The 24,557-nt window shown below is 43.6% G+C and overlaps 1 protein-coding gene across 3 annotated transcripts in view; it reads left to right on the top strand.

Annotated features, from left to right (window-relative positions):
* Positions 1-24,557, top strand: part of ntng2b (netrin g2b) — a 48,287-nt gene that overhangs the window by 2,399 nt on the left and 21,331 nt on the right. For all 3 annotated transcript variants that reach the window (XM_053648675.1, XM_053648676.1, XM_053648677.1), the window contains exon 2: positions 10,306-10,949. In XM_053648675.1, coding sequence (XP_053504650.1) covers positions 10,306-10,949 — 644 coding nt within the window. The remainder of the gene's footprint in view (positions 1-10,305; positions 10,950-24,557) is intronic.

Below are 24,557 nucleotides of genomic sequence, written 5' to 3'. Positions count from 1 at the left end.
AAAGAACGGTTAGAGAAGAATAAAGTTAACGATTTGGAACGGCCGAGTCAAAGTCCTGACCTTCATCCAATAGAGATGTTGTGGAAGAACCTGAAGCGAGCAGTTCATGTGAGGAAACCCACCAACATCCCAGAGTGAAAGCTGTTCTGTACCGAGGAACGGGATAAAACTCCTCCGAGTCGATGTGCAGGACCGATCAACACTTACCAGAAATGTTTAATTGGGTTCCCCTTATCTACGTTTAGGACTTGTGTGGAAACCTGATGATGTTTTAGATCATATTTAAGCAGAAATTCTAAAGGGTTCACAAACTTTCAAGCAGCACTGTATGACAAAGCTTAACCAATAAGAATACAGCGATGAAAATTCCATTTATCCTGATCAGGGCCACTATTCATCCAGAGCGTATCCCGGGAACACCCTGGATGGGGGTGGCAGTCTATCCCAGGGCACTCTGCGCACACACACACACACACACACACACACGCACGCACGCACACGCAATTTAACACAGTCAAGCCACCTCCTGGCATGTTTTTGGGAAATGGGAGGAAACTGGAGAACCCAGAGGTAACCCAAGCAGACACAGGGAGAACGTGTGAACCTTCACACAGACGGTAATCCGAGCTCAGGAAAGAACCCTGGAGCTGCGAGGCGACAACACCACGCTTTACAAAATGATTTTATTGCAAGAATATGATTGTAATATACGTACGCATCTTGCAGTTCTATAGCCTGTCAGTCACTCCCTTTAAGACTTGAACGTCACCATGGACATGAGTTGAACATACTGTCGCGGTAATTCCTGTAGCGCTCGAACATATGTGCGCTATATGAGTCCATTTCCCCATTTAGATTCCCGCTCGACTCCAAAAAGTGTGAGATGTACCGTATCCAAGGAAGCCTGCAATGCAGCAGTTAGTAATTAATTGTGTAATTGTATTTGTGTGTGTGTGACTTTTGATGTTTTGGTGTAGGGAGCAGAGAGTGCGTCTCTAGCATTTGTGTGCTCGCCTACACTCTTACATGTGTGTGAGGTCAGGTGTACTAATGATGGAAAATCACTAGCTAAGCGGAAAATAGAAAAACACACGGATGCAACGGAAGACGTGTGAATTGTGTGCACATGCAGTGCGATGGAGATGAAGTGTGTGTGTGTGTGTGTGTGTGTGTGTGTGCACGCACACTGGTGCATTTGCTCCACCACAGAGCTGCTTGTTTTAGAGGCCCAAATGAGCCAGTGCTAAAAATAGCTGAGAGAGAGAGAGAGAGAGAGAGAGAGAGAGAGAGAGAGAGAATCAGCTGAGGAGACAGGAAGAAGGAAAGAACAGTAACGTGTGAGGAAGTAACCTATGGTTAAACACAGGGAGGACCGGTGAAAGTGCGAGGGAGTGAGAAGGTCTGGATTTTTTTTTTTTCTAAATGGAAAGGGCAGGAGCCCTGGTTTCATATCTTAACCTAATAACTGGTTATATGATATACTGTAATAGTCAACATGCACAACATGTCACTTCCTGTTCCAATTTATTATGTCAAAATTAATAATCAGCTGTCGAGGCTGCATTTCACGTGTGTTTTCCTCTTCGCTGCTGATGACGTGTTACGAAGGTCTCAGTGAAAAATATCAGCCCAGATGGAGTTAGGCGTATACAGTACATACAGTGCGGTCCAGGAATCCGAGAACATCCGGAAATCTTCTTTTATTTAAAACCGGATGAACAGAAAGGTTCTGAACGATCTAAAACGAAGGAAGGAAACGTTCGATAGCGTGAGCGCTCATTATTCCGCACTATTTCTAGGCCGCTATTTAAAGCTGAGCGAATTTTCTTTCAGTCTTACTTACTGTATCTACTACAATGGATTTGATCTAACGTGGACTTTTTGGGCCTCGGCGTAAGGCGTTCTTTATGGCGGCGTGTGGCATGTTAAGAAACAGTATAGTCACAGGACTCCACTAGGCGTCTACATCACAAAGGAGGACAAGAATGAGGAGGCTGGGCAGGACGCCACCCTTGAACACCCGGTCCCACCAGGTGTAGCCATGTTTAGTCGAGTGGGTGGAAGGCACTGGTCAGGGTTCTTGTCGTTTGGCCCTGTGCCGTCCTTGTAGACTGTGTCATCATTCTCCCAGCAGGAAGAAACACCAGTGTCCATTGGCACCCTTGCACAAGATGTTTAAACGCCCTATTGTGATCATCACTCACCTTCGAGCAGAAGGTATGACTCGTAGGACACCGCAGAGCTCCCATAGCCGAAACAGGTCCTTTATCTATCCATGTGTGTGTGTGTGTGTGTGTGTGTGTGTGTGTGTGTGGACTGCATTAGAGTAGCTGTATAATGGATGAACATTATATGAACATTATACACAGGAAATTTAGTTTATAGAATGTTTCGAAAGGAGAAACCAAACGTTTGTCAAACGTGTGATTAGAAACGTTTTAGAAACGTTCATGTCTCCCTATGAGCTGATCTTAATTTCAACATTTCGCCAGAATGCAGAAAACCGTAACATCGACAAAAACAAAAGTGAAAACGCACTTTTTCTGCTCTTTTCTTTTTTTCTTCTTCGTCACTTACGTGTAAAGAACTTGCTCCAGGAAGAGGTCGTACATAAAATATAGCTTTGACCAGTTTGTGATGCGGAATTTTGAAAAGGCTGGTCCGAACGGAAGATAAAATAATAATGTGAAGGTTGTGAACAGGCTCACTGTACCTCTGCTGTCAAGCGTTTTAAACTGACTACAGAGCTGCTGCACCTCTGAGTGCACCCATACACTCGCAAAAAAATACACCCGGAACGAGATACGTCGGACCGCTCAGAGTCATCAAACAGATTGATGAAGTGACTTACAAGCTGGACTTAACTGGACACGGCCGCATAGCTCCGTCATTCCACGTCTCGCAGCTCGGACCAGTCGTCCCCGGCCCGCTAGCCACTGAAGTGCCACTCGACGCCCCTCTTGCTCCAGCTGGCATACCTCGTAAAAACAACATCCTTAACTCCAGGTGCAGAAGCCGGAGTACGTCGTTGAATGTTAGGGACACGGGCTCTGTCGTATCACCCGTGCTTCCGTCTGTGCCTCCATTCCATGACATTTATGACGAATGTGGAAGCATTTCACAGAACGTAAACATCTCCAGTAGCCACAGTACTACAATGAAATGATATAAAATAGATTAGGCCAGTTTAGCACGAAAGAATAATCTTAGATCAGAAGTACACGAATAGCTAAGAAATCAGAAAGAGCACAGCTTAACATTAGGGCCTGGCTAGACTCTTAAAAGACAAGTGAGGGTTTTTTTTTCTCCACGATCTTCAATCGTTCAGTCTATCTGAACTTGTGCCCACTGTAGCTTCACATTCCTGTTCCTACAGAACTGTTAGTCACTGGATGTTTTTTTTTTCATTCTTGGTTTGTCTTTCGCACCTTTTTGTGTAAACTTTAAAGACTGCGGTTCCTGAAAAACCCAGGAGATCAGTGGTTTTTGAAGTACCCAACCCAGCCGGCCTGCACTTGCACCAACAATTCTGCCACTTCTGTAAAATTCACAGCAACAGGATTCTTATACTCCTCATGCTTTTATAATACTACACCGGTGTTCAGAAATTCTAATTCTCGACGCCCTTCTCGTCTCCAGAATGTACCCCGAACCCCATTTTAAGACATAACCACACACTGTGCGGTAGAAGTAATAACATCTTTAATCTTTACCCCCCAAAAAGCACGGTCGAAAGTTTTTCACTTATAAGAGAAGCTGCACGGGGTACAACAGCAGGTACAGCTGGCGAATCAGATTTGAACACCGATTGCCTGATATTACGGAAATGCCTGCAAATCACTAGAGGGGGCTCTTTAAATGCAGGATGTGAGGCCGGATCCGATGTTTCCGAATGACTTTCCACATTTTGTGCTAATTATGATCAGTGGGAGTCTAACGGTTCGTCAGTGAGCGCTTGTCTTCAGTCGTACCTGCGTTCCCATTCCAGCACAACAGCTTTGTGTATTAATATAACAAACCTTAAACAAGCACTGAGGATTCCTCAAGCCATGACTCATACCTGCTCCTGTGTGTCATTAGAGTTAGAATGTAAAGCCAGTGCTTTTCTACCTGAAACACTCTCAGATCTGCCTCTGCATTACTTTCCAGAAGGCAGGAATCCATGCATTTGAACGTTACACAGTATACAGCGGATCTAAAAGACGTTTTCGGCATCGTGCTTTTAACCGAGAACTGGTCGTTGCCTAGAAGACCTTGTTTAGATGTTCTAGATATGTTTACTCGGAATTTTCCCTTTCCAGCTATTTATTCTACACCTTAAAGTACTTCCTGGAAGTTTTCTATTCAATCCTACGCCACTTTTGTTAGTGAAAAAAGATTCCATATAGAGTCTGCAAGGTTTCTTCAGCTTGACTCTCAGGGGCAGGAGGAGGTTGTGCAGGGTGGACAGGGTGACTGCTTGAAATATAAAAGAGACACCATGAGGCACCCTGATGGTCTCCCTGACTTCCTGGTTCCACTTTAAATGAAAAACTCTTTTGTTTTTACCTGGGAGTTCAATGTCAATTAAAGCACAAGAGGTCACGTGTGAAAACATCAAGACTCTTGTACGATCAAGCAGAACAATGCTATGAAATAGGTGACGACGCCTTTGTAGGTGTCCACAGGACTCACCGCTGAGCAGATTCTCAGTAAGAGGCAAACAGTGTTTTCGTTGAAGTAACCCGCCCAAAATACTCAGCATTTACACCCGAGTACATGAGAAAGCCAAGCCATTTTTTTGTTTTCACATTTCAACGATGAAAAATCGCACAAAGTTATAAGCCGAAAAGGCGAACGTCTTGAAATCAGATCTTCCCGCGCTCCACCTCCAAAATGTACAAGTCAGAGTTAAGCACAGTAAAGCGATAACATGACTAAAACCCTATAATGTTTACAGAAAGGAATAACGAATTAGATGCTAAGGACACATTTTTTTGGGGGGGGGGGTCAGACAAAGAGAGGCACTGGAGCTCAGGATCGAACCGGGGATGCTGGAGATGTGAGGTGGCCACATCACTCTGATCTTCTTCTCAGCATACAGACACGTTTAGAATGATCTCTCGCAGGAGCCTGCAAAGCTTTTTCTCTCTTCTCTGTTTCTTCTCTCACTTACACGCGTATGAAGGTGTGTTCCACAGAGTGTTACTCAGTAATGATCTCATAACCTAAACTGAGTTCATATTGTGTTCCTCTTATAGTGACACACTGTCACTCTCACCCCCCCCCCCCCCCACACACACACACACATTGGTTTTCATCCCTGTTTTTCTGTGAGATACATGACAGAATCAATGGAAATGTTGTTTACTGCCGAGAACAAGATCAGGTTATTTATTTATTTATTTATTTGAAACGTTTGACATCGTGTCAAAAGAAAGCTCAGGTCTCTATTTCCAGGCCGACCCGAACGTAAAATTACTAGTTAAAGCCAGAGCGTTTTAGCCATTTTAGCTGGATCATTATGAAAAAAAGATATGGGGGTGGGACAATCAAAATGTGCAGACGCAGTGGGATCCCATTCTTGTTCAGCCATATGTACGCTACTGCTTCCCGAGTCCCTCTTCTCAGTGCAGGCTCAGGGATAATATGGTATTTTCCTGACCTTATAAGCGGCCTTATAAGTCATGTCCCATTTCTAACAACCTGATTTCATGGATGTTCACTATTTATATCACTCCACCCCAATACTGCCTAAATAAAACAGACTTTTAATTCCTGTATCATCATTTGTGGCTACGAATAGCCGATGCATTCCTAAAGGTTTTAGTTACTAGTATCTTTTTATCCAAAAATCTCCGCATTTGTAACACTTCCGATATTGACATTGATGTCACATACAGATCAAGGGGAGAAAATATTCCGGATTTGTATTGTAGAAGTCCTGTATGTCAGCTTGTTATTGATATTATTAAAAATCAATGTAAAATCTGAAAGTAACCTGTAATTGTTTGCCGTTATGGAAATGGCACTGGGACTTAAAGGGAATGAGAGGAACCGATTTGATTGGATCTCACAGAAGCTTGATCGGCTCTCACAGAAGCTTGATCGGACTTCACAGAAGCTTAACCACACCTCTTGATAATGTATTCATTTAAACGCAAGCCCTTTTTACGTTGCTGCTCTGTGTCATGGTACCATCCGGGCGGACGGTCTGAAAAATAGGCAGCGTGCCGATCTCATGTCTTGTTCGTGCTTGTGTGCTACGATCACAAAAAGAAAAAGCCCCACTAAATTATTACCACCTGAGTCTGTAAGGTAAGGTGACCTGTAGTTTCATACACACTTCAGTTCCGTATCCGACAGTAACTTTTATCGTGTACGTCGTGTGCACGTAAAAGCAAAATTCCACGCGTACTAACTATAGACTTAAGTGCTATTTACATGAGAATCGTGCATGTAACTTTTTCAAAATAGCTCATTAAAAGCATGATAAGTGAGCCTACATGACCTTGAAACAGTATCTCGTCCCTTCGTTAAATTCTGCACACAATTAACTGTGGACATAAACGGTAAATAAGTCCCATGTAAAATAATAGGATGTGCTAGATCAAGTGCTATTTTATAAGTTGAGCATCCCCGAGGGTGGAAGCCGTACACTAAACCAGGACTATTCATCAACATTTAAATTCAATAAACCTGGCAACCTCCGAGATAATTTACATGTGATTTGCATGATCCGAATGAGACACCCAGAAAAGTCTGACTTCAGCATGTGTGTAACCCAGCTCAGAATATGTGTAACTTTCCCCATTTGAATACTGACATGACGTTTGGACGTACCATCAGTTCAGACTCGTAGATCAATGACTAAGGAACGAACTAAAGGTTTTATCCGCATACTTACAAATGAAACAATTTAATGGGTATTTTTGTAGGGAAATGCGACGCACCTAAAAACTTTTAGGCACAGCAGCATAATTTGCGAATGCGTAGATACAGGCAGCAGGAACGACCGGCAGTATGAACGGATCGACAATGCCTTATTCATGAAATGGTCTTTATTTATGTATCGTATGCGTGTTATTCACATCAAATGTGGCCTACTTTGTGTAGGTGCATCATTAGCAAGCCAATAAATCTAAACCGACCACACGGGACACTTTAAAATAAAGAAATAAAGCTGTATTTCGAGATTAACGTGGTAATATTTCGACGATATGGTCATTGAGTATTCTGAGAAAGGACGAGCACTGTGATTTCATAAATAAGGAAATGCTAGTAGAATGGAGATTTCAGATTTCGTCGAAAGCCTCCTACTAAACCGTTATGCGTGTAATATTAGAATTTTCCTCCAGAGTTTTTTTGTCATTTTGCATTTTTATTCCAGAGATTCCGTATTTAAAAACAGGCTCGCCGAAAAGTTGCGCAATTACGAAATTTGCATAGTGCTTATACTTTTTAGATTCGATTATACAATACGTTTCGCTGGATAAGAATAATGGAATTGGTATACCAGGGTGTAAATTGATTGCCTGTGTACTGTTATCGTTACTGTTATGTCCAACGTTCTGACATCAGCACGGCGGACCGTCTCTCTCGCACACAAACACACGCACTGCCATGCCGACAGTACCATGCCGATTGTTGTCGGAGAGATAGGATTCCAGTGAGGATAATTGCTTCAGGGGCTTAGCGATGTGGGCCACCTGGCGAAACAGTTGGCGGTATGTGTGTATGTGCGTGAGATATTACATGGGCCTTGGATGCTAAATGAAAGGGAGGGACGGATTACATACACTTCATGTGCCGTGTCCTGCATCGTGCGTGTAATCAGCTAGCATATGAATAAACACGCATTTGGCTATCGATATCTATTTCTGTGTTATTCGACACACGAAGTAAACGAGTAATAAACGAGTGCGAACGCGCACAAAAGCAGCCTACAGCACGTCTGCGCCGTGTAATGCACTAATACACTTACACATGTCCGCATACACACGGATAGACACCATTATCTGTGTCAGCTGGCGGATTTAAAGTGGATTTGATTGACTCGAGCGCTGTGTGTAACGTTCTCTGCCGTAATCCAACTGCGTTGTGCTTGTGTTAGGGGTTGAGACGGGAAGTGTGTGCGTGTGCGTGTGTGTGTGTGTGTGTGTGTGTGTTTAGATGCTGCTTGTCTGCTGTCTAGACACTGAGACTGAGAGAGGTTTAATACTTGAACAAATAATGTGTTTTCCCTAACTGAGTTAGTCAGAGAGAGAGCGAGAGAGAGAGAGAGAGAGGAAGGGAGAGAGAGAGAGGAAGGGAGAGAGAGAGGGAGAGAGAGAGAGAGAGAGAGAGAGGTCAAGTACAGGAAAGAGCGAGAGATGAAGTGAGAAAGACGGAAGAAGGGAAGTTAAGTGAGTGAAGAGCTAAGTGAATAAGTGATGGTGGGTGAGAAAAAAAGAAACACGGCGTGAGTCAGGGATGCTGTAAGAGTAAGAAGGATGAGATAGAGACTTTTAAGATGACTTTAATGCATTTGGGTTTTTTTTTTTTGTTTTTTGTTTTAATCTGTCTGAGTACAAGGCAGGAAATGGAAAGAAGTTACTCCTCACCTTTGCATACGGTAGACTTCAAATGTCTGACGTCCATTAGAGTCGACTGTTTCATTTCATTTATTATATATAAATTACACAAAGTGCAAAAAGAGTGCTCTTTTCGAGTGAAAGAAGTAAGAGGACGTTATATTTCGGACTCCCCCAAAAACCTCCCTCTCTCTCTTTCTCTGTATGCTTGGCTCCATCCATCATTTTATTTATTCTTCTTCGTTTTTTTTTGTTTTGTTTTTTCCCCAAAGCAAATTACTTATTTCCCAAGATGCAAAGCATTGTAATAAGCTCTTTTTATGAGATGTGGTGGTGGTGGTGGGGGAGGGGTGGGGGGATGCCATGTATGTGTATGAGACCTCGATGTACTTTTAAGTGGTGTTCTGAGTTATTGTGATATTATCCTCGTGTCTTTATTATTTCCGTACACCCTCACGCGTTTCCCTGCGTTTTAATAAACGGTAAACGGCGCACCATAATCTAGTGAAAATCTGTTTGTGTACAATATGTACTACATATACTAGAGGTGCTAACAGACGTCGGACGATAGAGTGAATAGTGGAAAACGGTATTTAAATGTAGAATTACGGTAAATGGCTGGAACCGTCGCTGCCAGTACTTTAATGTAAATCGAACCATTTCGAACCCTGTGTCGGCTCGGCCACGTCTGTATGCACGGGTTCATGCTGTGCCGATAAGCCGGTCCAGTGGTATTTCATAAAGCTAGCGGCAAGAACAGGGACATGATATACTGATTACTGCCTGATCATTATTCTTACAATTAACTAATACCAGACACTAGTCCTGATGATTATATCACCATCAGGTAATAATACAAGTGTCTACGGCACTCAAAATATCATTTATTCCACAAGCAATACCTGGATTATTAAAGTTACGTTACTGTTAAAGCCTGATGCCGACACGTTTTTGTATCTGTACGAGTACCTCATACGACGCCTCAGCTTGACTCGACTTCCACCCTTTGTAACGTTCGGATCATTCAGCTCTTCACATTTTCAGATTAATTAGATGGCAGAATAAACAAGCTATAAACAAAGTGTGATTTAGAAACACACACGCACACACACACACACACACACACACACACACACACACATATATACTCAGAAACCAGTACCGGCGACACTCGAGACATTTTATTTACTCATTGTGCAAACAAAAGCATAATCACAACCTAAAATACCCTTAACCCCGAGGTTAGAGTCGTTCATCTTAGATCCAGTCTTCCGACATGTCCTCTTTCTCCCACATGGCCAGAGACTTCTGTTTTAAAAAGGCCGTGTCCTTCCCTAATGAAGCACACTTGTCCCTTATAATGAAAGGAAGGAGCAAAGACTCTGAACAAGTCACACGAAGCCCAAGAGACAGAACAGCCCAGAACAGCTAGTGCAAGAACCCCAAAATCACAGACAGCCAGACGGCACTTTCTGGCTTTAACGCTAGTGTATTTTCATATCCTGATATTTAGCCTAACCACTTGTCATGATTTTTTTAGTATTATTACGGTATTAAGCGTGTCAGATATAACTCTATGGCCTTGGTGTTTATATGTAAACGTCTTGCAGGAGCCACTCTGTAATCTATCAGCTCTGTATGTTGCATTTGTACAGTTATTGCCTGCATTATGAGCGAACGACAGGGACCTGACTACAGTGTGCTACATATTAATGAATTAACCAGCTTTTTCTCTATTCTATGTATTCTTCAGGAGAACCCATACCTGTGCAGCGATGAGTGTGACGCGTCTAACCCAGACCTGGCGCACCCACCCCAGTTAATGCAGGACCGTGAGCGTGGTGGCCTTGTCACGTATTGGCAGACTCAGACGTGGCGTCGCTACCCTGAGCCGTTGCTGGCTAACATCACACTGTCATGGAACAAGAGCCTGGAGCTGACTGGTGATATTGAGATAAGCTTCGTGTACGGTCGACCTACGGCCATGGCGCTGGAGAAGTCGCTGGACTACGGGCACACGTGGCAGCCGTACCAGTTCTACGCTGATGACTGCCTGGAGGTGTTCGGAATGCCGTCACAGCGGGCACGTGACCTCACGGCATCCAACGCGACGCGCGTCATCTGCACCGAACTCTATTCCCGTTGGGTGGGTGCCAAAGGTGATAAGGTGGTGCGCTTTGAGGCACGGACCCGCTTCACCATCTTTGCTGGGCACCGGCTGCACGACATGGACAGTCTACGGGCTCGTTTTGAGAGCAACAAGGGCCTGCGCGACTTCTTTACCTTCACCGACCTGCGTCTGCGTCTGCTCAAGCCAGCGCTCGGAGGAACCTACGTGCAGAGGGACAACCTGCTGAAGTACTTCTACGCTATTTCCAACATAGAGGTGCCCTCCAGGTAAGAGGAATTCAAAAGTATTGAACGTAACATTTCAAGACGCGGATAAACAAATACAATAAGAAAGATGAAAAAGACTGAAACTGAAAAGAGTGAACTGAAGCGGCCAAAACTGAACGTTTTCTGAGCTTCCTTTTCGCTAATCATGGTTTACGGACGCGCTGCCAGGGTTTTCGTTTACGCTCCGCAAGTTTACGTTCGCCATTCTGGCACGAATCTCATGTGTGGGCGGGGCTTAACAGCGATTTTCTCTCACCGGCTAGTGAGATTTGGATCGACAGCTCGCTGACCTGGAAGTAGAGACTTCGGTGTTGCGAATTTTAGAGAACGTTCTAGAAGGTTCTCTGTACAGTTATAGTGTTTGCACTTTGTCGTGGAAATTTCTCACGTACCGAGTCAGTACATTCATCCGTAATTAATATTTGAGGTTTGGGTAGCCTCATACGAGTATTTTTTTTTTCCGAGATGCGCTCTCAGGAGCGTCACGGAGCACCGTCGTCAACGACGTCATCGTCGTACTCCTCGGCTGGACGCTCGACCTGCCGATCCAAAAATCTCACCGGCCGATGAGAGTACATCGCCGTTAAGCCCGCCCACACAACTTAAACTTGTGGAGCGTAAACGAGAACCGAGTATTTCTGGTGTCCATGTTTTCCAGGTCTCAGCCCAGCTCCATCTTAAAAACGCATCCACGCATACATTTCTGATTTTTTTCAAAACTAGACAAATCTGGTGTAAAATCCCTGGCAACCCTGCTGGGCATGTCTGAAGCACAGGGCTCCTGTTAGCTAACGGTGTTGTAAAGGTAACGTAGCTCGCTCTAGCTCAGATATTTTTTTTAATCCTGCGTTCTCCGCTATACTGAGTAGAGTCTCACGTGTGCCGCTATGAACTTCCGAATTGCTACGCTGATTTATTTAACACAGGCATGGCTGCTTGAAGGAAGCACAGAATCTTTACTCGGTGTGTGTTAGCGCTGTATGCTAGTCTGTTAGCATCCTCACTAGCCTCCCCTCATTCGAGATAACGGCTAAGCTGACCTTTTTTTCAGAGAAGGGAAAGTGGGCTCGATTAAGTTTAAATGTCTATTACACCTCAGATAATATAAACAGGATTTTATTTTAAACTCAACTCCCACACCTAATCTCTGCTAACAGTACATTTTTTCCTCGATCTCCTATACAGTATTCCTTTTAGATGATCCCACTGGTATGGAAAAAAAGAAGAATGCTAGGTGTCAGTGCTGTTCTGCACACATAAATGATGGTGCTTTAGGACATTTGGAGTCGATCATTATATCATGCTAACACGGCTATGATGTGAACACGCTAGGTATCGGTACACCCCAGGCCATTCCCATATTATTCTCCGTACGTTTTCACAGGACGTGTGAAATAAGGCAGCGGGCTGGTTTTGGCCCACGGGCTTTGATTCGACGGCTGTGATTAAGCACTAACACGAAAAGATACGATACCTAGTTTTCAGTCCTTTATGAAAACCAGGAATTTTACATGTGAATCTACACATTCTGGTATACACATTAAACTAAATAACACGGCCGATGAAACACCTCATCGTAAGATATCGTATTTAATTTATCGTCACTATTATACACGTTACCTGGCTGCTACCACAATAACTGCTATGTCCATATATATTTGGTATAAGCTAATCTGCTGAATACCGAGTCATAGAAAACATTCCCCAGGTTTTGCTAATAACATGCGGAAAAAATAAAGGAGTATTATTATCGAGGCTGGTAGGTTGGATTTTATTACTGTGTGTGTATGTGTGTGTGTGTGTGTGTGTGTGTGTGTGTTTTCATCTGTAACACTTGTTTTAGAGTGTGCGTCGAATCTATGAATATATCACAAGTGCATGATTTATTGTCATTCTCAAGCGTACAGACACTTTATATCTCAGTATTACGATACAGCTCATTTCACTTGAACTTACATTGCGTAACCACACACACACACACACACACACACACACACTTTTCTGTGTACAGTATATTTCAATACATTATTTCTCAGATGCTGATGCTGTAACTTGCTTTGATGAATGATGCAAACGTTCTATTTTTCAAACGCTCACAGACGCACACACACACACACACACACACACAATATTTAGTGCACTGTGCATTTCAAAAAGTTGTGTCCCAGCATGTTGAAATCTACACTCTTGATCTAGCACAGCGTATGACGCGGCGAGTTTTAATGACATCACAAAACAGTCTGCCATCTGAGAGCTGACCTACATATGCCTGTGTGTGTGTGTGTGTGTGTGTGTGTGTGTGTGTAGCAATGCTGCAATAATATTTTGCATATGTGCACGCACACAGACACACCGACACACATACACACCCACACACAGACACACATACACACCCACACACACACACGCACACACACACAAACACACACACATTGTCTTATTGTGATGAAGCTTTCTGTAGTAGAAATACTGAGATTTGAACAGTTACGTAGTGATTCTGGACTGGACAAATCCTAAATGTATTAGTTCTTAGCACACTTTCTAAGTCAGGGGTCCAGTGTGCTGCCCGGTCTCATGTTTTGGTTGCCTGGAAACTGAGAAAAAAAAAAAAAAAAAAAAAAAAGTGGTAGCTTATGTAAAATGAATTCATAGTGAACTAGTTTGGTCGTTCAGTGCATCAAAGCAGACTAAGGGAAAAGACGTATGTGATGTTCTGCATTGGCATTGAACGAGGAAAACATTTGAACTTTGACCTTGGAATGGCTGTCGGTGTCAGACAGGTTGGTTTAAGTATCGAACTGTTGATCTCCTAGGATTATCACACATCACTGGCTCTAGGGTTTTCACTGAATGGTCTAAACAGACCATTTCTAGTGAGCATTATACGGGGGCTGAGAATTGCTTTGTTAATAAGAGAGAGAGGTCAGAGAGGATTGGTCAGACCGGTTCGAGTTGACCGGAAGACTAACGTAAACGTTCTTAACCAGTGTGGTGAGGAGAAACGTAGCTCCGAATGCACACCACCGAACCTCGTGGCAGAAGACCGCACTGGGTCCCACTCCTGTCAGCCATGAGCAGGAATCTGAAGCTATAGTAAACACATCCTCACTGAAACTGGAGAGTTAAAGCTTGGGAAAAGACCAGGTCACGTTTTCTCAGCATGTATTGTACTCCGAGATGCTTTTCTGCTCATCACGGTTGCAAAGAGTTGAGTTATTGTAGACTTTCTGTCAGCGCAAAGCCATTTCCGCCTGAATGCGTGAAGATCCCAGGAGAGCAGCGGTTTCTGAAACACCCAAACCCGCCCATCTGACACCAACATCCGTGCTGCGGTCAGAGCCACTCAGATCACATTATGTCCACATTAATCCGGATAGATCTGAAAACGCTCTTCGTCTACACTGGCTTCTTGGAACGTTTTCCAATAGATTGCTCGTCCACACCGTAACACTCGGATGAAAGCTGGACTTTAGTCCCGCGTTTTAATCTCATGTTTACTGTTGTCTGTCTTTTATTTGGTTTTATTCTGTTTTCTATTGTACTTTTCTTCGCTCTGTTCAGCACTTTGGTCAGCGTCGCTGTGTTTAAATGTGACACATAAATCAAACTTACTTACCTACTGAGTACATTTGATCATTGGGTGTGAAACGTTGAAGAAAGACAGAATATGCAGATGTCATTTCAAGGAGTTTTCGAACAGCTAGAACGGATGTTTATCAGGTTTATATACCGCAGTAATGTGTAGTAGAGGCAGGTGGGAAACACACACGGTGAGAAGGTGCGAAAAAGATGCCTTGAGGTGAGATGTTGCACAGGTATGGATCGTGTGTGTGTGTGCGTGTGTGTGTGTGTGTGTGTGTGTGTGTGTGTGTGTGTGTGTGTTTCAAAGCACAAATACACACACACACACACACTTGTGCACACACACTGAAATCCAGTCTATGAGTTGAGAATCGATGAGTTTTTCCGGGCTGGTAGATATGACAGTGCGGACGTAGAGAGCTGTCAGCTCACTATTGATCACAGAGGGATTGTGTGTGTGTGTGTGTGTGTGTGTGTGGTGAGATTTTCCTGGAATGCCCCATTTAAAAAAAATAAATAATTTTAAAAAAGTCCTGTTCTTTTCTGTAGGTAGTTGAACGTTGTTCTCGGGACTGGAGCAGTGCTTTAGTGCAAGGCTTTGTGCATGTGCGTGAAAAAAAAAAGGGAAACCGAAAGGTTCGAGTCAAGTAACATTTGAATGAAATACATCTCTCTCTCTCTCTCTATCTATCTCTCTCTCTCATCTTCCATCTCACGCTTCTTTCGTCTTTCATCTTCGCTATACTGTCTGTCTCTCTCGGGGCCGGGCTGTAGAGGAGACCTGGACAATCAGTCGAGCTCAGCAAATACAGCTACGCTAAGTGGATTAACCGAGAGAGAGAGAGAGAGAGAGAGAGAGAGAGACTGGGTATCGACATAAAGCTAAGGCACGGATATGTAGGCTATATCTTTGGCTACAAGTCTTGATTGTTATAGTGACTCTTCTGAACAATTCATATTCCTAACTGACTCCATAACTGATTCCTAAAGCAACGTGCCTAATTCTAAATAAATAAATAAATACATCAATCAGATGGAAAAACGAATAGCCTTTACTTCGGGTTCCTAGTGTGTCTGCGAACCTTAAAGCTGCAGTATGTAACTTTTTCGGGATGTAGGAATGTAAGAGGAAAACCTCTTTAGTACAAATACGTCTATGTTAGTGCAGGCAAGTCACCGAGGAGCATTTTGTGATGTGCTGTGCTGGAAAGATCTTCTGCCGAAGCCATTATCATCTCCTCGGTATTACAGGAGGGTTATGAGAGTAAAAGCGCCGTCTACGCGTTTGAGATGTCACGTGTACAGCCTACCAGGGAAAACAATTCTTGCCTAAAATCAATAAATACGATTGGAAGATGAATCCAGTGATTTAACAGTGCGGTGAACTGTCTGAGCAGTTAGCTACGAGAACGCTTTAACTGCACTAGGCTAGCTTTGCACACTGTAATTCGTTATAATAACATTAACAAAATAAATAAATTACAGTTAGCGTGTTCGGTACTTTTTTTTTTCCCCGTGTCATTCCACTTTATAAACACGTAACTTCGTTTATGCGCTTCAGTGTTTGGATTTCTCTATATGTGTGGATTTCTTGAGCTCATACCGAAAGTCTGGTGAAAATTTCATGCGAATAGCCTCATTGGAAAAATATTTACGGAACAAAACGTTGACGCGTCCGATACTCATCCATCCCCCCCCCCCATGAATGCGAGATCGAGCGCACATGCTAGAGCACGGAGATGGTTGGTAAAAATTTCCAGCTCATTAGAGCGAGTCTGTTAAACGAGGAGAATTTCTGATACAGGATCATTAAAGACAGACCCTTATGGACTCTTAGGGAGTTACTGTTGTGCTCGTGACATGCAACCGCGCATCCAAATAACCTGAAATCAGCTCATAATGAGGCACAAAATTACCATGTGTAGAACAGAATACAGAATAAATATGACATTGTTTCGAACAAGACATCCGTCCATACATCCGCCTTCTATACCGCTTATCTTTCATGGTTGTGGGGAACCTGGAGCCTATCCCAGGGAGCATCGGGCACAAGGCGGGGTACACACTGGACAGGGTGCCAATCCATCGCAGGGCCATACACATTCACACACCCATTCATACACTACGGACACTTTGGACATGCCAATCAGCCTACCATGCGTGTCTTTGGACTGGGGGATGAAACCGGAGTACCCGGAGGAAACCCCCGCAGCACGGGGAGAAGCTCCGCACACACAGGGCCACGGTGGGAATCGAACCCCTGACCTTGGAGGTGTGAGAAGAACGTGCTAACGGACAAAGACGTAAGAAAACCTAAATAAAAGTGGCAGAAAAACATATTAAAAAAACCCCTGCTTGTGCTTGTCTACATTCTGGCGTCTTATCGACTACTCGTGTATGGCTGGCACTATTTGACAACATCATCGCATTGCTCATCTTCGGAATATTCAGCATAAACACCAGTTGATGGCAGTCTGCGTAACATTTCTGAGATATTTTGATGGAACCCTACTATGATCCCTGGTCTTAGAGTGAGTGATGCAGGCACAAACGACAGAGGGAGAGAAAGAGAAGAAGAGAAAGATGTGTCAGCACGGACGGGTTGATTTATGCTGCTCTGGCAACGGCTGATTTGATAATCCTTGATTATTCCCGCTCACAAAGTCAAAGTCAGCGGTATTGAATCTCATTTGCTTTCTTTGCTTCCTTACTGTCTTTGTTTTTCGGGTCTCGCCGGGGTCTCCCCCGTCATATCTCTCGTGTAAGACAGCTTTGCTTTTCAATAACGACTTCTCACGCATCTTTTTCATTCGTGGGAATCGCAGCAAAAAGAGGAAAGGATCCTCATAACTCCAGAAAACGATGTCTCGGACAGATGGCCGTTTCATTTCTGTAATACTGAGGAGGCAGTATGGAAATAAAGGCAGATGGCAGAAAATGATACATTACATATATATACGTTATACTGTGAAAATGTACTTAACTGTACTTATACAAACAGGCTGGGTTGAGCATTTTAGATTCTGCTGCATTGAGTTTTACACACTATAGTCTCGGAAGTTTACCTAGAATGGTGCGGAAAACAAAAACAAAAACCATCCAGTGAAACACTGTGTTGATGAGAGAGGTTGCAGGAGAATGGACAGACTGGGTTCAGCTGACAAGAAGGCTACAGTAACTTTAAATAGGTACTCTTGATAACCAACAGAAAAGCATGTCAGAATGCACAACATCTCGAACCATGAGGTGGACGGGCTACAAGAGCAGAAACCCACATCAGGTTCCACTGCTATGAGCTAAGATCAGGAATCTGAGAGAAGGATGGCGCACGTTACAGAATAGGATCTTGTTTCTACCAGAGAGGCATTCTGACCTCCAAATGCCCAAAGATTTCTGACAGTGTTGATGGATGGATGGATGGATGGATGGATGGATGGATGCTGGACCTTCTAATTATGAAATAAATGAAGACGGCAGGACATGTTAAAGGATCTGTGCATCTATGCAGGGAAAGATAAATAGCTGGATGCATGGACAGATGGATGGATGGACAGATGGATGGATGGATGGATGCTAGACGTTCTAATAATGAAATACATGAAGAAGGCAGGGCATACTAAAGGACCTATGCAGAGAAAGATAAATATATGGACGCATTGACCCTTGAATAGATGGATGGATGGATGGATGGATGGATGGATACAAGATAGATGAATGTTATATTTATGCAGGATAAATGGAAAGATGGATTAATTGATGGTAAATGGATGATAGATAGATAGATAGTGTGTATGTGAGAGAGAGAGAGAGAGAGAGTGAGAGAGAGAGCGAGGGGGGGGTCCACTTGTGTTTTTCTCTCTAATTTGTATGTATCCAATTCAGAGGCCTTGTTCCTGCTTGACATTTCTAAACTACTTGCTTTACAGTTCACGCACACACACACACACACACACACACACACACACGCACACACACACACACACATCCTCAGATGAACAAGCCGTTTTGCTGCAGTCTGTGTAAATTATTTACTGGGCTGCAGCATGCCCAACTCATGACAAAATGTACGCAGACACATAAACGCACACATAAAGACGTACACATACACATGCAGGGTTCACTCCCAGGACTTAATCTATCCATTATTATTGGACTATATAGAATACTGTATATGACCAGGCTTTATGTCTAAAATATTATATTAAGGTGAGTTTCAATGCGCTTTTAAAAAACATGTCCACTAGGAGGCACTAAATGGGAGCCGTGATGGGCTGGAAGCTGAATTCGACAGAATTGCCAGACTAAAAAGGCATAAAACCACACATCTGACCCAGATTGTTATTAACAGTAACAGGCTTCTTCTGTGTTGTACAAATTTGGCTTTCCTTATTTAGTTGAAGCAAAGTTCTTGGCCAGGTCCCTGTAGGATGGCTGGATGGCTGGATGGATGGATGGATAGATAGATATGTGCACTTGAATGGACGGATGAATGGTTGGGCATTTGAATGGATGGATGGACAGATGGATGGGTGGGCAATTGAATGGATGGATGGATGGATAGATGGACAGATGGATGGGTGGGCAATTGAATGGATGGATGGATGGATGGATGGATGGATGGACAGATGGATGGGTGGGCAATTGAATGGATGGATGGATGGATGGATGGATGGACAGATGGATGGGTGGGCAATTGAATGGATGGATGGATGGATGGATGGATGGATGGACAGATGGATGGGTGGGCAATTGAATGGATGGATGGATGGATGGATGGACAGATGGATGGGTGGGCAATTGAATGGATGGATGGATGGATGGATGGATGGATGGACAGATGGATGGGTGGGCAATTGAATGGATGGATGGATGGATGGATGGATGGACAGATGGATGGGTGGGCAATTGAATGGATGGATGGATGGATGGATGGATGGATGGACAGATGGATGGGTGGGCAATTGAATGGATGGATGGATGGATGGATGGACAGATGGATGGGTGGGCAATTGAATGGATGGATGGATGGATGGACAGATGGATGGGTGGGCAATTGAATGGATGGATGGATGGATGGATGGATGGACAGATGGATGGGTGGGCAATTGAATGGATGGATGGAAAGATGGATGGGTGGGCAATTGAATGATGGATGGATGGATGGATGGATGGAAATGTGCATGTCAATGGATGATGGCTTGATGGACATTTGGTTTTATGCATGGATGGATAGATGGATAAATGGATAGATGGATGGATGGATAAATGGATAGATGGATGGATGGATGGATAAATGGATAGATGGATGGATCGATGGATGGATAGATGGATGGGTGGATAAATGGATAAATGGATAGAGGGATAGATGGATGGACGGATGGATGGATAGATGGATAAATGGATAGATGGATGGATGGATGGATGGATGGATAGATGGATGGATGGATAGATGGATGGATGGATGGATGGATGGATAGATGGATGGATGGATAAATGGATGGATGGATGGACGGATGGATGGATAGATGGATAGATGGATGGATGGATGGATGGATGGATGGATGGATAAATGGATAGAGGGATAGATGGATGGACGGATGGACGGATAGATGGATAGATGGATGGATAGATGGATGGATGGATGGATGGATGGATAAATGGATAGATGGATGGATGGATAGATGGATAAATGGATGGATAAATGGATAGATGGATGGATGGATGGATAAATGGATAGATGGATGGATGGATGGATAAATGGATAGATGGATGGATATATAAATGGGTAGATGGATAGATGGATGGATGGATGGATGGTCACTGAAGCAGCATGGAATCATTTATATATACAGGAAACAAATCTTCTAAAACTTCCTAATAAAAGATTTTTGTCACTTCTCTTTATAATATTATTTACTCTAATATTTATTACATTTGTGTGTGTGTGTGTGTGAGTGTGTGTGTGTGTGTGTGTGTGTGTGTGTGTTTAATAAAACCAGGTCAGCAAGACTATTTGAAGGTTGTCTCTAAAAGCAGCAGCTGAACTCCTGAACTACCGAGCATGCTCAGTGGCTGACCTCTGTACTCTGTAATCCGCAAAGGATTATGGTTACAGACTTTAGGCTGGGGGCAGGGAGACTAGCATGCAAATAAACACACACACACACACACACACACATATGCCTATTGTGCACACAAATTCCCATTTGAATGGGCAAATGTACAGAAAATCTTTCAAAAGTAAGTAAACAAACAAACAAACAAATAAAATCCAGAGAAAATTAGAGTGTAACTGGAAAGCAGAGAAGATGAAAGAGGATGAAATATGAAACCTGTATTATTTCTTGAATAACAGGACAGGAAGTTCTAATGAGGTTTGATCCATTTGGATGGATACATGATAGATTCATATACAGTGTGTATACAGTGTGTGTGATGAGTATATGATAGCTAGACCTATAAAGTTAGGATTTCACTCTGTGTGTGTGAGTGTGTGTGTGTGTGTGAGAGAGAGAGAGAGAGAGTGAGAGAGAGAGATTATACGTGTGTATAAGTGCGTGTTAAATCTTTAGTTGTTGGGAACAGGAAATCGATGCCTTTCTTTGAAGTAAGATATATTTGTAAACAGGGTACCCAAATGCAGTCATGTTCAATTAAAGAGAGAGTTCATACTATTCTCTCTCTCTCTCTCACACACACACACACACACACACACACGCCTTCCAGTTCCAGAGAGCCTGTGCCCACTGTAGTCTCAGATGTGTTGTGGAAAGTATTGAAAATGGAAGGCGTGCTCATATTTGGTCGGTTTTGAAAATACTTTAAGTTTCAAAGTCGCTTTATTTTAGTTTTCAAAACTCTTTACGATGTGGACTATGGCCATGTTGACAGATCATTTCTTCAGCTCTGCTTATATGGGCTGTAGGTTGAGAGCTAACGAAGCGGACCTGGTGCTTTCCGCTCCTGTTTGAGAGATGTGGCGTCACCTCTGATCCTGATCCTGATTTTTGGGGGGTTTTTACTGACCTTCCAACACCACACCAAGAGGACTCCAGCTACTATACCGGTGCTATCCATGGTCCTGAAGGAGTTCCTGCAGCTCTGTGGTGGACTGTGGCACCACAAAACAGACTGGTGTGAGCTTGACAGGTAGTCTATGTTGACAGGAAGCTTGGCAGGAAGTCTACGTTAACTCCTATGGTAATAACCAGTCTTTACATCTGTGGTGAGCAGAAAAGCATCTCAGAATGCACAACCTTTGAGGCAGATGGGCTCCAACAGTAGAAGACCACGTCGGGTTCCACGCCTGTCAGTCAAGAACAGGAATCGGAGACTACAGTGGGTACAGGCTCACCAAAACCGGACAGGTGAAGACTGGAAAAACATTGCCTGGTCTTTTTATTTGAGCCATCATAGCCATAGTGAACTCGTGTGTATATTACGTGCAATCTTCACGTTCTCCTCTACATCCAGCAACAAGCACGATATTAAATCACTAAAACTGAGAGTGGACAGAGAGAGAGAGAGAGAGAGAGAGAGAGAGAGAGCGCATGAGTGGAAGAATGTGTGAGGTGGAATGAGTGTGTATGAGTGAGTGTGTGTGAATTAGTCAGATCCTCAGTGCTGTGCTAAATGCAAGGTGTGAGAGAGGATGGAGGGGAAGAGTGAGAGAGAAATGCCTGGCAAAGAGTGAAATTAGGATTAGCTTCCAGCTGCTCCAAATCCTCTGGGATTGGAGGGTTTTTTTCTGTCTTAAAGATAAATAATTGCCTCTTTCTTTTACACACACAGTTTAACTTGTCAATTTAACAAAAGTGTGTGTGTGTGTGTGTGTGTGTGTGTCAGAGTGAAAATGCTGGAAACACTGATCTGACAAAAGTCTGTGTATACTCAAGGGTGAAGGTAAAGCAGAAACAGCTCCAGACAAACGCAAGATATACGGAGAGGTTCACCCATTTACTTTATAGACAATAACAACTAATGATTAGAATTTCTGTGGAGGTTTGGGGGTGGGGGTGGGGAGGTGGGGGGGGGGGTTGTGTTTATATGCTGTTGACCTGGATTTGGTTATGACAAATTAATTTCTGAAGCTTTTGCCTGAATGCCTGAAATGCAGCATTGCTGCTGCTTTCATTTGCATAAAGTGAAACATCGCTGAAGCTTCCTGCTCAGCAGCAAGCCAGATTTCACTCACGGGTCCGGCAGAGCACTCCATTGGTGACTATCGGTGCACGTGCCACAGTGGGTAGCGTGGTACCATCTCGCAGATCCAGGGTCCCAGGTTGAATCCTGAGTTTGGATTACTGTCTGTTTGGAGTTTCCCATGCCTGCACGCCTGTTCTCCGGTTTCCTCCCACCTTCCAAAAAGTAGCTGGCTTCTCATAGTGAATGTGTGGCTATGGTTCCCCGTGATGAACTAGCATCCCATTCAGTGGAGTGAGTGAGTGAGTGAGTGAGTGATTGTGTGATTGAATGAATGAATGAGTGAGTGAGTGATTGAGTGAGTGAGTGAATGAGTGAGTGAATGAGTGTGAATGAGTGAGTGAATGAGTGAATGAGTGAGTGAATGAGTGTGTGAATGAGTGAATGAGGGAGTGAATGAGTGTGAATGGGTGAGTGAATGAGTGAATGAGTGAGTGAATGAGTGAATGAGTGAGTGAATGAGTGAATGAGTGAGTGAATGAGTGAGTGAATGAGTGTGTGAATGAGTGAATGAGGGAGTGAATGAGTGTGAATGGGTGAGTGAATGAGTGAATGAGTGAGTGAATGAGTGAATGAGTGAGTGAATGAGTGAATGAATGAGTGAATGAGGGAGTGAATGAGTGAGTGAATGAGGGAGTGAATGAGTGTGAATGAGTGAGTGAATGAGTGAATGAGTGAGTGAATGAGTGAGTGAATGAGTGAGTGAATGAGTGAGTGAATGAGTGAATGAATGAGTGAGTGAATGAGTGAATGAGGGAGTGAATGAGTGAGTGAATGAGTGAATGAGTGAGTGAATGAGTGAATGAGTGAGTGAATGAGTGAGTGAATGAGGGAGTGAATGAGTGTGTGAATGAGTCAGTGAGTGAGTGAGTGAGTGAGTGAGTGATTGAGTGATTGAATGAGTCAGTGAGTGAGTGAGTGATTGAGTGAGTGAGTGAATGTGTGTGTGTGTGTGTATATATGTTAGTGAGGTGTTCAGAAGATAATATTAGTGTGTGTATATATGTAAGTAAGGGGTTAAGAAGATGACAAAGTATGTGTGTATGTTAGTGAAAGGTTAAAGAGATGATAATAGTGTGTGCGTGTGTATGTGTGTGTGCGTGTGTGTGTGTGCATGCGTGTGTGCGTGCGTGTGTGCGTGTGTGTGCGCGAGTGCATGCCAGATGGCCAGGGTTGATTTTGCTGACCCAGCTGCCCTCTGTGCCCAATCGAGCTGGTGTTCTAATAACAGCAGGAGCCTGGCACTGCCCTCAGGAGAAGTGCCCTACAGACTATCATACAGAGCGACCCACAGAGTGCACTCCAGCGCTCCACAGCTTCCACACACACACACACACACACACAAGATACTGTTACAACTCGGAGAAGAAGACAAATTAGAGCAAAGCACAAAGATCATATATCACTGGAGGAGAGTTCTGAAATATTCTGAAATATCATCACGTCTATAAATAAACGCTTTGAACGGAAACTACAGCGTCATGTTTAGGACAGCGATGCAGACACAGGCGGAGAGATGGATGAAGGTTGGGCCGAGGTGCAGGACTACAGTGTGAATATTTGATGCTGATAGATGTGTGGTCACTATTGCAGAACAAACCAGAATGTTTCAGAGCAGCACACACACACACACACACACACACACACACACACACATGACTGCTCAGGTGGAAAGGCTCATCTAAAATCAGGCCTACTTCTTCTTATATTGAGCTTTTTTTCTTTTTTTTGTATAGCATAACCAATTGACAGCTACACACCTGAGCTTTCTCTCTCTGTCTCTCTCTCTCTCTCTCACACACACACACACACACACACACACTC

This window comes from Ictalurus furcatus, chromosome 18, assembly GCF_023375685.1.
Source record: "Ictalurus furcatus strain D&B chromosome 18, Billie_1.0, whole genome shotgun sequence".
Taxonomy (NCBI): Eukaryota; Metazoa; Chordata; class Actinopteri; order Siluriformes; family Ictaluridae; genus Ictalurus; species Ictalurus furcatus.
This window is presented reverse-complemented; position numbering and strand designations above follow the sequence as displayed.